At 41.6% G+C, this 15,133-nt stretch overlaps 1 protein-coding gene across 2 annotated transcripts in view; it reads left to right on the top strand.

Moving 5' to 3' along the window:
• The window catches only part of DIS3L2 (DIS3 like 3'-5' exoribonuclease 2), a 320,278-nt gene that overhangs the window by 266,396 nt on the left and 38,749 nt on the right, over positions 1 to 15,133 (top strand). For both annotated transcript variants that reach the window (XM_056565531.1, XM_056565532.1), the window contains one exon: positions 2,788 to 2,867. In XM_056565531.1, coding sequence (XP_056421506.1) covers positions 2,788 to 2,867 — 80 coding nt within the window. The remainder of the gene's footprint in view (positions 1 to 2,787; positions 2,868 to 15,133) is intronic.

The raw sequence follows: 15,133 nt of genomic DNA, 5'->3' as shown, positions 1-15,133 counted from the left end.
AAGACTTATTTTTTTTTTTGTCCCGTTATACCTTCTAATGCCTTAGTCTTCCATGAAGGCTCTCTCTTTTCATGTATACGTAAACTATATTATCACGTGATACCACTGTGGTTTGGAGGTTCCCCCCTTCTGTGGTTTGGAGGTGCTATTATAGTATCAATGTGACACTTTTTTCCTTTAAGACTTATTGACCTAAGAAAATATGCTGTAGGAAGTATTTTGATTTTGTTTTGTTTGCATTGGTCACTTTCATGTGTCTCACCTATTATTAGAAGTACAGTGATTGCCTCACCTACTATGGATTCAGCTTACAATAGCCTCTCACGTGAACTACAGCATCAATTTTCCATGCTTCTCAGTGATTGCACAAACCCCTGACTCACTGACATCAGCCAATCAGCGTTAGCATTTACACTGAACATTGTGAATGCTGATTGGCTGCTGAGTCAGCACATAAGTGGTAAAGGAAACGTGTGATGTAAGATAAAAAATAGATAAGGGTCCCTGTAAATGGCTGGCCCATTAAAAACATTTATCACCTATCCACAGAATATGTGGTAAATGCATGATCATTAGGTGGTAAATGCATGATCACCACTTACAAGCATGGAACTATGGGATGTATAGTCTAAGACCAAACTACAATAGGAAATACCCCAATAGCCTGGCAGATATGTACTAAAATCCCCTTATGGTGAATAACCCCTTAACATTGTATGTTGAAGGAATACTGTATAGTATTTCTGGCTCATAATAATAAATGGGTTACCACTGTACCTATCAGTGTATGCAGCACCAACTGAAAGGTGAAATTGTTTCCCCAATGACCAGTGTAAACGGTGAATATTAATTTTAACTATACAAGTAGATGATTGTGTGGAAAAATATATATATTTCAAATATGTATTTCATGTCTGAAATGTGTTCCATTTATCATTTTGGATGTTTAGCTTGTAGCTACTGAGATTTTTTTTTTTTCATGGAATTTACTTACTGTAGTCTATTATAGTGTAAAGGGAAAGGAAACTACAAGGAAAGTTTCCTGTTTTACTTAAATGCTAATCTTTTTACCCTAGTTAAAAAAATCTTCTTCCTGTAACCTCAGCCATTTGTGCCAAAAAAATTTGACTGGTGAGAACTTGAACAGAATAATATTCTCTCTGGAAGCAATTGTGGTTTGAAACTTTATTTAAATCCTTTACAAACAAAAGTTTTGTTTTTTTGATGTGCTGAGCCTCGCACTTTAGGGGTAATCATGTTTTTTTTATTACTTACATGTATCTACAATAAGACATGTCACTGTGCAAATTATATTCATGATAAAAAATAAAGCTACTTTAACCCCTTAATGACACAGACGTATATTTACGTCCGTGGCCAGCTCCCGATCTGTGAAGCACGATCAGAAGCTGAGCACACTTCGTGGGGTCCCGGTTAATACCGGATATTGTTGATCGGGCTGATGTCCGGTATTAACCCTTTAGACTCCACTATAAAATGGGAGAAATCCATGCCGGCTAGCTCAGCGGAGCTGTTCTGGACAGCTTGAGGCTCCACGCTGTGCAAATGGCATTTGATCCAGGCTGAGATCCAGGCTTGAGCAATCAAGCACAGATAAGCAATCAAGTGCCTGCAATCAGTGGGATTGGGGGCTATAACATTGCAAAAAAAAAGTGTTGAATGTGATTTCCTGTAACCCCTTCCCTAATAAAAGTTTGAATCACAGTCCCCTTTTCCCATAAAAAAAATACTGTGTAAAAAAAAAAAAAAAAAAAATATATATATATATATATATATATATATATATATATATATGCCGTGTGCGTAAATGTCCGATCTATAAAAATATATAATGAATTAAACCGCACAGTCAATGGCGTACGTGCCAATATATGGGTGAGCAGTGGGTGAGCTGATTGCTATTATACCAGTAACTAGAGCACACAAATGTTTGTAAAGAAGGATCTGATCTTTATCAAAATTCATTCAGTACTTGGTTAAAAATGTGGCTTAGAATTGTGTAGGGACTTAAGAAATGACATTACTTTTAATTATTTTTAGGGTTTTTGTTATTGAAAGCATTATCACAACTATGCAGTGATCCCTCAACTTACAATGGCCTCAACATACAATAGTTTCAACATACATTGGTCTTTTCTGGACCATTGTAACTTGAAACCAGACTCGACATACAATGCTAAGGACAGTCCAGATCTGCGAAACGTGTCAATGGCCGGAAGAACTGACCAATCAGAATGGGCATTTTACTGGCAAAACACCTGTATTACTGAAGTGCATGCACTGACTGGTGGGCTGGTAGCAGGGGAGGTATTACATGTTCTGTACTACGCTTTACATGTGCCAGGGATAGCTGGTTCAGGTGAAGGCGGCTCCATTTTACTTTTTTTTAGGACATTGGGTGTACTGTACAGGACCCTCAAGAACCTCCTGTCCTCTACATAGACAGTGATTACAGCTTCCAGCAGCTCTTTCTTACTTTATGTAAGGACTTTATCTATATTAGGTATCTACTTATTTTTGTTTCTTCCTCACTTTTTCCTAATTTTTGGAGGATATTTTTGGGCCTCAGAACCAATTATCAAGTTTCCATAGAGTTATGGTCTCATGATACAATGGTTTCAACATACAATGGTCGTCCTGGAACCGATTAATATTATAACTTGAGGGACCACTGTATTTCACCATGACAAGAATTCTAAGTATCTTCATTTTGTGTGCCAAGCTATTGTGCCCAAGTCATTAACATTTAACTTTTCTCTTTCACAGCTAAAACTATCCTTTACCTTAGACAAAGAGAGTGGGATGCCTCAAGGTTGCTACATTTACCAGTACAAGGACAGCAACAAGTAAGTTATTCGCACAGCTGGTATTCTGGACAAGTAATATTTGTTGTTGGAACTGTAATCTCTAATAAAAATAAAGGGGTATTTATAAGATCTTAATCTTTAAAATTGCAACATATAAAAGTTGCCTCACAATAAATTAGCAGGGGAGCTCGGAGAGCTGGCTTCCATTTCCTTTGGGTAAAATCCACGCAAATCCATTTCAAAATCCTTATGTAAGACATGTTGTGGATTTTCTGCAGATTTCCCAGGCAATCAGTTGGGAATTTGTAGTGGAAAAGTCTTTTTGAGCTTTGTAGGCAGTGGCATATCAATAAGGGTCACAATTGTGACCAGGTCCCTATGGTAGCCTGGATGTTTACTGATGTTCTCGTGAAGCACTGTGATATTGCACTGCCTCCATGCACTATGGCATCACACTGTCTACAGGCAGCAGGGGATCCCTGGGCAGACACCACCTTCAACTGTGTGTACGTCATTATGATGCACACATAGTTGAAAATTCATTTTGGCATATGTTGGGCAGGTTTTCCTATCAAGGTACTGTTGTTTTTTAATTCTGAAACCAAAGAATGCCTATACATTTCAGTAAAGTCAAGAGAAGGCAGATTGTAATATATAGGTATAGATTTGGATGTATGTGAGCAGTTTGTTTGGATCTACCTAAAGCATGCCTGGATAGATCTAAGCCTGCATTCACATCATGTTTAGGGCATACGGCAACTAGATCTGGCAAAATAATTAGAAAAAACAGCTGCTGCCATATCTTCATTTTAATGACCCTGACAGAGCAAACTAGTGACTTTGATCGGGCCATTTTCGGACCGTATTGTTTTTTTTTTCCGTACTGAAAACCGTGGTCTACTGCGGTTTTCAGTCCTGCAATAAAAATGGATAATGTTCCGAAATGACCGGACTGGAGTCATTAACCCTCCCCAGCCTAACAATGCATTAGCAGTTTTATGGGCTAATGTTACGCCCTGGACAGTCAAGTAAAAAAATATATAAATAAAAACTTTATTTAGATAAAACCCATGGTTCAGTTTTATTAAAAAAAAATAAAAAATCCAGCAGTGTCTGTGCTTATTACCATGGGGTTTCCTGGGAAGAAACAGAAAGCTTTATGAACACATTGGACCACAATTGGGCGCTAATTTTGTATGGCCTGCAAATGATTTTATGAATCTTCAAATGGCCCTTGGCCATTCCTGCTTTTTTTTTCATAAAGTCTCAATTTCCTTTCCTTTTTAAAGAAGGCTACTTGTTATAGAGTGGCCTACTGATGGCCTGCACATTCTAAGAGCAATGAATACATCAGCAAAATAAAACTGCTCCCTACAACAAGAAAATGTAAATTTTTGTCTTATAACTGTTCAAATGCCTTTCAGTTTCATAATAGGTTTTCTTTACTAACCACTTAGATTTTTGTTTTTATACAGATAAAGAAATGCGTTTTGGGGATTTTTTTGTTCTTGGTTCCGAATGTTCAGTCTTCTAGGGTTTAATAGTTCATGACAAATTCATAAGTAAAAAATAAAACTGTAGAATTTTTACCAAATTTTTTCTTAAGAAAAGCAGAGTGTTTTAATATGTATGATGTAATGGACGAAGCAAGTCCCAAGTGACAGTGTGCATTCTGTCCACTATTGAAAGGCTTTACTGTGTATAAGTGTAATGCACATTACGTGATGTGTTGTCTTGTCATTCTCAAGGGGTTGTTTTATGTTCATTCTATCACTATTGTGTAGTATATGATGGCAATGAAGTCATGGCCATTAATCTTTTTATCAGAATAGTTATTGGTGGGGTTAGATGTATCATAGATTACATACAGCTTTAGACCTCCAGGTGGTTTCTCTGCTGCACATGCAGTGGAAAATGTACTTTCTTATTTAAGAGTTCTTTTTTTTTTTTTTTTACATCCACCTGAACTAAAAGTTGCAAACCAGGTATGGAGGATGTTCTGACAACCTGTAGCTTTTGTACTAGTTGTGAATTGCTTTCCTTCGCATTCAGCCTTTTAAGGACAATGGACAGGTGGACTTTAGGCAAAATTGCCTACTAAAGCTCTTCTGCTGTCTTAGGGTATGTTCACACAGAGCAGAATTACTCGTGGAAATTCCTCTCCAATTCCTCACTTTTTCCTTTCCAATTCATTCAGCAGTGAAAACCCCATAGAGTTGTGCAGAATTTCTGCCCCTCAGTTCACACTGAGGAATTTCCTCAAGTAGAATTCTGTCGAGGAAGTCTGTTCTGCTTGAAGAAAGAACATGTTCTTTCTTTCAGGCGGAATCAGCATCGTTCTCCCATAGAGATCAATGTTGTTGGTTTTTTTTTGAGTCAGAAGCATTTTGGTGCGGAATTGGCTCGGAATTTCCGCATGAAAAAAAATATAAATACTTGATACTCCTCCTCCGCATGAAACCTGCATTTCCGCACGATTTCCGCGCCAATTCCGCGCGAAATCTGAGTTCTTGTGAAAAAGTAACAATATTTTGAGGCAGAAAATTTCTGCTTGATTTCCGCCCCAATTCCTCAGTGTGAACATACCCTTAATCCAGCAGATGCTACTTTAGTAGTGGATGCCCTATCGCACCCATGGACCTAGGATCTAGCCTATGCCCCCACCCACACACGAACCCTACCCCCACCCCTCTTTTGACTACGGAGAACATGGTTCTTGTGCCTAAACAAAATCACAGAATTAGAATTTTGTTTACACTTTAAACAATATAATTATCACCGAAAAAAAACACTTTAAAATGTAACTGTTAATATTATTCTCTAAAAATGTGCACAGAAAGGACCACCAAAAACAAAACACTTGTGATTCTCATATAGCACATGAGTGTGATAAACCACAGGATCCCTGTATGTCTTCCCCCAAACATAAGGGGCTACGATGCAGATCCAAACAAATACCCACAATTGAGCACTGTGCCTAAGGAGCCTATCTCCTTCAGATCCTTGCCCAGAATCTTCTCTCCCAAGGTCCATTTTTCCATCCACAGGTCCGTAGTATACATCTGACTGCCCGGCATTTGAGGGGATAATCATAAAAAATAAAAGGTTGTCAGATTCATTAGTTTCCACCCTACAGGCCTGTAGGAAGACAGTCACTTAAAAAATAGATTTTAGGATCTGGAAGGCTTATTTGAGGTTTGTTAATCAGCTGCAGCTTGATTTAGGCAACCCTAATGTAGCCTGGATTCTAGGCTTTCTTCAGAGGGGTCTAGAGAAGGGATTGAAGCCACCAACCTTTAAAAGTGCAGGTGTCAGCTTTGGAGGCTCTCTACAATGAGAAGATAGCAGATCATCCCTAGGTTAAGATTTTTTCTAGAGCAGCAAAGAGACTACCTAAAACGTCATCGGACAGCGTCAACGTCACGTCGGGACTGAACCTATTTCTTCCAACTCCCCAAGGAATTTGGTTAAGACCTTTCTGTTAGTGGCTGTAACATCAGCTTGAAGAATAGGGAAGTTAGCGGCCCTCCAAGTTTAGAACCTTACACTCAGATACTGGACCATAGAATAATCTTCAAACCAGATCTGGCATTTTTGCCAAAAGTTGTCTCAAAACTATATTTGTCAGAGGATGATCGTTTTCATTGGCTCCCATGCGGTAAGTGAAAGACTCTTGTGTTCTAGAGTATCTGGATAGGACAAGATCGTTTAGGAAATCCTCTAGTTTATACAGTTTTCTGATCCACATACAGGGTCGAAGGCTAGTATGGGCTCTGTAGCCAGATGGGCTAGACAGACCATAGGGCTTGTTTATGTATCTGCAGGGCTTGCTCCCCCTTCTGATCTCAGGGCTCACTCTACTAAGTTGATGGCCTCCCCTTGGGCCAAAGGAGGGGGAGCTTGTGTAGATATGGTGGCCACCTGTTCATTCCTACACTATTTTTCGCATATTGGGTTTTTTCTTGCACTGTTATGTTCGCCATTGGTATATTTCTATAGCCTTGTTTGGTATGTGTTCTTGTCACATTGTGCGGTTTATTTATGTGCTAATCATTACGAAGGATCTTCTGTTCTTGGAAATCCACTTAGGATGGAGAGGGGCTCTTCCTTTTTATCCTCTAGGTTTTCTGCCCCTGTGGACAGAGTCCCTCTCTCAGGTGGTGCCATCATGGCTCTGGGAAACAGAATTACTGGTAATTACTGGCTATTTGGACTGAGTCTGCCCGTGCACCTCAAAGTAAAATCTGTGCCAGCTAAGAGCTGGCTTAGATCTCAGCTTTAGAGTACCTGTCACCAAGCTAAACTTTTAATATAATATAATCCTTTTTGTAATTATAAGACACGTTGCTGTTAGCTTTTGTAAAAATTCTCAACCTTAGTTTTTAATGTGATTGAGAAAACAGCCACTAGGTGTCTCTGTTCTGTTCCCTGCCGCAACTCAGTTAGCTTGATCTTCTCCAGGCCTGACAGGAGACCAAACTCAGGAAGTGCGTGTGGGACACCGCGAGGCACAGCTCTCGCAGGCTTCAGTAATGTCGTGCCTGCTTGGAAATGCCCACTTTCTCCTGATGTGTGCTCACACAGTGTGAGCAAGGGGAAAGGTTTGATACAGAACTTTTTAAAGCTCGGAAATTTTAAGGGGTGTTAGGAGCAGGGATCGACCGATATCGGTTTGTTAGGGCCGATACCGATACCGATAATCGGTGCAGGTTAGGGCCGATAGCCGATAACTTATACAGATATTCCGGTATAAGTTATCGGCTATTTAACCCCCTGCGACACCGCTGCAGATCATTGATTTAAAGCGGGCGCTTTAAATCAATGATCTGCAGTGGCTTTTGCGGGGCCATAGGCCGCCGCCGCCACCACCCGCTTCTCTCCCCTACCTGTCCGGGTGGTCCGGGCCATCCATCGTTCATGTAGTGTCCGGGGGCGTTACGGGTGGAGGGTGGTCCTGTCCGGGCTGTCCTTCTTCTCTGGTGGTCATCTTCTCCACTCCGGGCAGGCTCCGGCCTAGTACGCTGCATAGACGTCGCTGCGCAGTGAGGCCCGTGCGCAGCGACGTACCTGACGTCACGGCGTAGCGGCGTCTATGCAGCGTACTAGGCCGGAGCCTGCCCGGAGTGGAGAAGAAGACTGTGGGAGAAGGACAGCCCGGACCGGACCACCCTCCACCCGGAACACCCCCGGACACTACATGAAGGAAGGATGGCATGGACCACCCCCATTACGGGTAAGTTTAATTTTTTTATTGACTCGGAGGGTGGGGGAGGGGCCCGACCGATATAGCGGTATGGGAAAAAATCCATACCGGTATACCGCCTAGCATCACAGTGGGTCGGGGGTGCGGTGCGGCGGGTCGAGGGGGTGGCGGTGGCGGTGCGGGGGGCGGGGCATTATCGGCTTATCGGCAAGATAATTGCCGATACCGATAATGCCCAAAATCGTGATTATCGGCCGATAATATCGGCCATACCGATAATCGGTCGATCCCTAGTTAGGAGTAGTTAGGGAATATAATCTGAGTTGGTTTAGAAAATATGGTTTGACAGGTACTTTTTAACTTGTCACTCTCTGGCACAAATTGTGGTAAGTCTGGTGGGCCTAGAAGGCTGCATCCCCTGTGCACTATGCCTCATTTATTTTTTTAAACAAATTGCTGCACCTGGCATAAAAATACAAAACTGCACAATTTTTCCCAAGCACACTGGTGTCTTCCATTCATAAATTCTGCTCTTTTTCTGGCACATGCATTAAAGGTAGATCAAACTCTAAGTGTGAACAGAGCCCTAACCACCTGGTTTTAAGCAGCAGGTTTCATCTACAGTTCCATTACACGGCAGTTGCCGGAGGGAGCTTGTGTTCTGCTGCGGTTTGTTCTGATAAAATCTCTGCATGTGCACTTGACTGATAAATATTGCCCTTTGTGTTAATGAAGAGCTTGATAAACCTTTAAGCTTGTGTACAATGTTCACCTGTCGCGTGCCAAGGATGAGCTCATGGGAGCAAGTCTAGAGATGTATATGGCAGTGAAAGCTGTTCTGTTCCGTCCATGAGCTAACTCTGTGTTTTACACATTTATCAGTGATGCAACTGCTGTTTCCCCACGTTGCAGGTTGCATAGTCACAAGTATGTGCTCACCCAGCCAACCAACCCCCCTCCCCTTCCAACACATTAAGGAAATGGGTGACTGTGCTGGACTTTTTACCTTCTCAGGTGATATTACATTGATCCTGATAAACAACGTTGGTTTTTGACAGAGCTATTAGGATTATGGTTAGGATTGTCTACTTTTTGGCAAGTAGGCCTAAGGCAGGTTATCCCTGTGGAAGTCCTGGTCTTGTGCTCTGTAGCATTGTGCGTATACCTGACCTAATTTCTGTACTCTGGTTGAACCCCCTGACACAATCTCCAGCAGTTTCCCTGGCTTTTTCTCTGTGGTGAGGCTTCCTGCGTCTCTCTTGACCTCTTCTCTGTAACTTGTGCTCATGTTGTCTTAAACTTGTGAAAGATGTGTTCTCTGGAATTGCAGCTTCTTATTTTAGAATGACTTGGGAGAATCTGGGATTCTGTGTGTTTTTTATATAACCTTGTAGGAGGATTTTTATTTTGATATCTAATTACATTTTTATGCTGAGCTTAAAGGGATAAGCCCTGTGCAAAAAATAAAATAAAAAATGGTGCCCTGTGATAGGCTGAGTGGCAGTGTGATGTATTGGGCATTGGGCTTGAGCTTTATCCTGGTGCCCACGTACCGTATCACCATCTGAGGCAGGGCATCACTGTAGCTGGCGATTAGTGGAGCCCAAAGTGAGTTATTGGCAAGATGACAAAAGCTGCAGGTCGGCAAAGTGATTATCGGCGGCACCGGGGTAGTGGCAGAAGGTAAGTAAGGTTGGTTTGTTTTTTTTTCCCTCTATTTGCAGAAGCCCATGCATATAGGGATAAAAAATAAATTTGCTAGAGTACCTCTTAAAGGAAACTTGCACTTCCACTTTTTTTTTTTTTATAAAATGTTTATACTTCTTGAATATATTATTCTGGATGGGTTATTTTTTTCACTTTGCACATTGTTCTGGTTTTCTAAAGCTTGACAGCAAAGAACAAAAAAAGAGAATTGGCATGCCTTATTGTTTTAAATGTTAGTGCCACAGTTTACACTAAACTGTGAGGGGGGTGTATGTATATCTATGTGTAAAATATATGTGTGTGTATATACAGTCATGGGCGTAAATGTTGGCACCCCTGAAATTTTTCAAGAAAGTTAAGTATTTCTCACAGGAAAGGATTGCAGTAACACATGTTTTGCTATACACATGTTTATTCCCTTTGTGTGTATCGAAACTAAACCAAAAAGGAGGTAAAAAGCAATTTGGACATAATGTCACACCAAACTCCAAAAATGGGCTGGACAAAATTATTGGCACCCTTTCAAAATTGTGGATAAATAAGATGGTTTCAAGCATGTGATGCTCCTTTAAACTCACCTGGGGCAGATAAAAAGGAGAGAAGTTCACTTAGTCTTTGCATTGTCTGTGTGTGCCACACTAAGCATAGACAACAGAAAGAGAAGAGAACTGTCTGAGGATTTGAGAACCAAAATTGTTGGAAAATATCAACAATCTCAAGGTTACAAGTCCATCTCCAGAGATCTAGATTTGCCTTTGTCCACAGTCACAACATTATCAAGAAGTTTGCAACCCATGGCACTGTAGCTAATCTCCCTGGGCATGGGCGGAAGAGAAAATTTGATGAAAGGTGTCCACGCAGGATAGTCCGGATGGTGGATAAGCAGCCCCAAACAAGTTCCAAAGATATTGAAGCTGTCCTGCAGGTTCAGAGAGCATAAGTGTCAGTGCAAACTATCCGTCAACATTTAAATGAAATAAAACACTGGCAGGAGACCCAGGAGGACCCCACTGCTGACACAGACATAAAAAGCAAGACTACATTTTGCCAAAATGAACTTGAGTAAACCAAAATCCTTCTGGGAAAACATCTTGTGGACAGAGAGTGTGCGACCAAATACTAAGTTAAGGTTGACAATAATTTTGTCCAGCCCATTTTTGGAATTTGGTGTGACGTTATGTATAATTTGCTTTTTTTTTTATTTTAATTTTTTTCTACCCTCACTTTTTTGGTTTAGTTCCAATACACACAAAGGGAATAAACATGTGTATAGCAAAACATGTGTTACTGCAATCCTTTTCTGTGAGAAATACTTCATTTTCTTGAAAAATTTCAGGGATGCCAACATTTATGGCTATATATATATATATGTGTGTGTGTGTGTGTGTGTGTGTGTGTGTATGTGTGTGTGTGTATGTATGTGTGTATATATATATATATATATATATATATATATATATATATATATATATATATATATTACATAATGAGTGTGTGTATGTGTGTATATATATATATATATATATATATATATATATATATTCTCAAAAAAATAAAGAACACCACTAAGATAACACATCCTAGATCTGAATGAATGAACTAATTGTATGAAATACTTTTGCCTTTTATGTAGTTGAATGTGCAGACAACAAAATCACACAGAAATTATCAATGGAAATCAAATGTATCAACCCATGGAGGTCTGGATATTGAGTCACTCAAAATCAAAGTGGAAAACCACACTACAGGCTGATCAAACTTTGATGTAATGTCCTTAAAACAAGTCAAAATGAGGCTCAGTAGTGTGTGTGGCCTCCACGTACCCGTATGACCTCCCTACAATGCCTGGGCATGCCCCTGATGAGGTTGGAGGATGTCCTCCCAGACCTGGATTAAAGCATCCACCACAACCTGGACAGTCTGTGGTGCAACGTGGCGTTGGTGGATGGAGCGAGACATGATGTCCCAGATCGGATTCAGGTCTGGGGAATGGGCGGGCCAGTCTATAGCATCAATGCCTTCCTCTTGCAGGAACTGCTGACACACTCCAGCCACATGAGGTCTAGCATTGTCTTGCATTAGGAGGAACCCAGTGCCAATCGCACCACCATATGGTCTCACAAGGGGTCTGAGGAGCTCATCTCGGTACTAGAGATGAGCAAACTTACAGTAAATTTGATTCGTCACGAACTTCTCGGCTCGGCAGTTGATGACTTTTCCGGCATAAATTAGTTCAGCTTTCTGGTGCTCCGGTGGGCTGGAAAAGGTGGATACAGTCCTAGGAGACTTTCCTAGGACTGTATCCACCTTTTCCAGCCCACCGGAGCACCGGAAAGCTGAACTAATTCATGCAGGAAAAGTCAGCAACCGCTGAGCCGTGAAGTTCGTGACGAATCGATTTTACTGTGAATTCGCTCATCTCTACTCAGTACCTAATGGCAGTTAGGCTGTTTCTGACCGTTTGAGTGGATACATGCACATTTGGGGCCTGCTGGAGGTCATTTTGCAGGGCTCTGGCAGTGCTCCTCCTTGCACATACTCCTTGAGCTTATTCATCAGGAAAGAGTGATATAAATGCAGTGATATAAATTTAGCTCCCCCCCCCCCACATTAGGTCGGCAGCTTCCCCCCCCCCCCCACATTAGGTCGGCAGCTACCCCCCCACATTAGGTCAGCAGCTCTCCCCCCACATTAGGTCGGCAGCTCCCCCCCCACATTAGGTCGGCAGCTCCCCCCCCCCCACATTAGGTCAGCAGCTCCCCCCCCCCCCCCACAATAGTTGGCATCTCCCCCCCCCCCCCACACACACACACAATAGTAGGCAGCTCCCCCCACAGACATATAACTTCCAGCCATATAGTGTGTATGGCTGGAGGCTGTATGTCTGTGTACTGCCCACCACAGTGTTACGGTCACCGCTCCTCCGGCCCAGGGTCACAATCTACTGCTATGGCCTATGGACCATAGCAGCAGTCCCGGGACCAGAGGAGCGGTGATCGGAACACTGTAGATGACGCGGCACCGGTCACTCACCAGGCCCCGACCGGCGCTCGTCCTCCTGCGCCTCTGGTTGTATGCACGGGACCATAGAGAGGTGGAGAAGCGCAGAAGGACCGGAGGAGGACGTGCGGCGGCCGGGGAATGCTTAGTGACCCGCGGACATCCTTATGTCCCGAAAAAAAATTTCGGGACACAAGGATGTCCGGCATAGGAATCCTTATGATTATATGCCTGGGCCGGCTCCTCTGTGAGGCTGCAGGTGGGGGCCAGCCAGAGCATGTAGAAACTAATTCATGTATACTAAAAACCAGAGTGCCTCCAGCTTTTGTGAAACTACAACTTCCTGCATGCCCGGACAGCCTTTGCCGGTCCGGGCATGCTGGGAGTTGTAGTTTCACAACAGCTGGAGGCACCCAGGTTTTTAAGTATACAGTTATTAGTTTGTACGTGCTCTGGCCAGCCCCCGCCCTCAGCCGCACACAGGAGCCGGCCCGGGCAGATAATCATAAGTATTCCTATGCCAGACCCCAATACCCGGCGTATAAGACGACCCCTGACTTTTCAGAAGAAAATTTGGGGTTAAAAAAGTCGTCTTATACGCTGGGATATATGGTAGTTACTCCTAGCCTTCCCACACAACCTCTGCTCATAAGTCAGGGCATATTATTCAAAGGTTCACTTTGTATAAACTATTAATGTTTGATTAGAGGAGGTCTGTTTTAATAGTGCCTTTGTCTGGTACTGCAGCTCAGTCCCTTTCAGGTGAATTTTTCTATAAAGTGAGTGAAGAATGGACTACTTGTTCATTCTTATTTATAAAGGGTTTGTATGTATGAATAAATATGTGTTATATATATATATATATATATATGTATGTTGTGTAATGTATATGTACAGTCCTGTATGTCTACCAAGGAAGGGCTGTGAAGTGAGGTCAAACATGGAGGTGTGCAAGGCTGTGGCACTTGAGAAGCTCTGCCTTCTTGACACTTGGTGGCCACCAAGTCTGCTTTGATACCCTAAGGATTATACCTTACAGAACAAAACTGTTCAGTACATGGTACACAAACTAGAAATCTAATTAAAAAAGCACCAACATGCAAGCAATACATTCTAAAAATCTTTATTAAATCCAAAATACCATTATTTATATATATATATATATATATATATATATATATATATATATATATGCACACGCACACGCACACACACGCATAGGATAGGTGATTTAACCCTTACTCACCCCTATTTTCCAGGGTTGGGGTTTTTGTTTAAAGTCCCATACAAGTATATGGGAAATATGTTACTGCATAACTTCCACACGTCTGGAGATATTTCGATAATACTTGGTCACATGTTACTTATATGTCCACTTAAAATATAGGATAGTTAATTTAATTACCCCAATTTGTAAGGGTCGGGTTTTTTGTTTAAAGTTCCATGCAAATCAATGGGAAATGTATGTTCCCACATAACTTCCATACAGCTGGAGATATTTCAATAATACCTGGTACACATGTTACTTATATGTCAAATAAAGATATGATAGTTAAATTAACCCTTACCTACACCCTAACATAAAATATTTTTTTTGTTTCAAGTCCCATGCGAGTATATGGGACTTCCAGTACCTTTACTCCATAATCTTCGCTCTGCATCTCCTGGTGAATGTGTCAATCCGGCCTTCAAGCCACACCCCATCTCACAAAGAGAGGAGGTCGGGATATGACAACAATATATGGGGATGGGATATGAAGTCAAAATCTTCCTCCTTTGTTTATTTTCCTCCCCAAGAAGGATGAGGAAGGAAAACCCGGGCAATGCCGGGTACTCAGCTAGTTTACAATAAAAAATCAGCAGCAGTACGAAGAACAGTACACAGAGCCACAAGGGAGATCATTACTTATCTGGTCTAAGGACCAAATATAAACTATGGGCTTATTTGTGATAAACAATGTATAAACAAAACATTGCAATATGCACATGGATACCCAGTTATAATAGCCAAAGGACTACATAAGAAAAACAGAAGAGAAAATGAAGGCAGAGTATAACATCAGAATGTCAATTGTTTACTGTGCAGACAGATAAAAGTAAAGCGATGGGTGAACAGAGGAGCTGCAGAACAAAAAACTGCTACCCTCCAAATAGCAGATTTATTTTTGATATGCAGCTCCCCGGTTCACCCATCTCCTTACTTATAACTGTCTGCACATTGAACAATTGACATTTTCATGTTATACATTGCATTCCTTTTCTCTCCTGTTTTTCTTATGTAGTCCTCTGAATATTATAACTGGGTAGCCCTGTGCATATTGTGATGTTTTGGTTATACATTGTTGTACTGTTTTTCTGACTGCTGCTGATTTTTTTTTTATGTAAATTTTATTGT

This window comes from Hyla sarda, chromosome 3 (assembly GCF_029499605.1).
Source record: "Hyla sarda isolate aHylSar1 chromosome 3, aHylSar1.hap1, whole genome shotgun sequence".
NCBI lineage: Eukaryota > Metazoa > Chordata > Amphibia > Anura > Hylidae > Hyla > Hyla sarda.
This window is presented reverse-complemented; position numbering and strand designations above follow the sequence as displayed.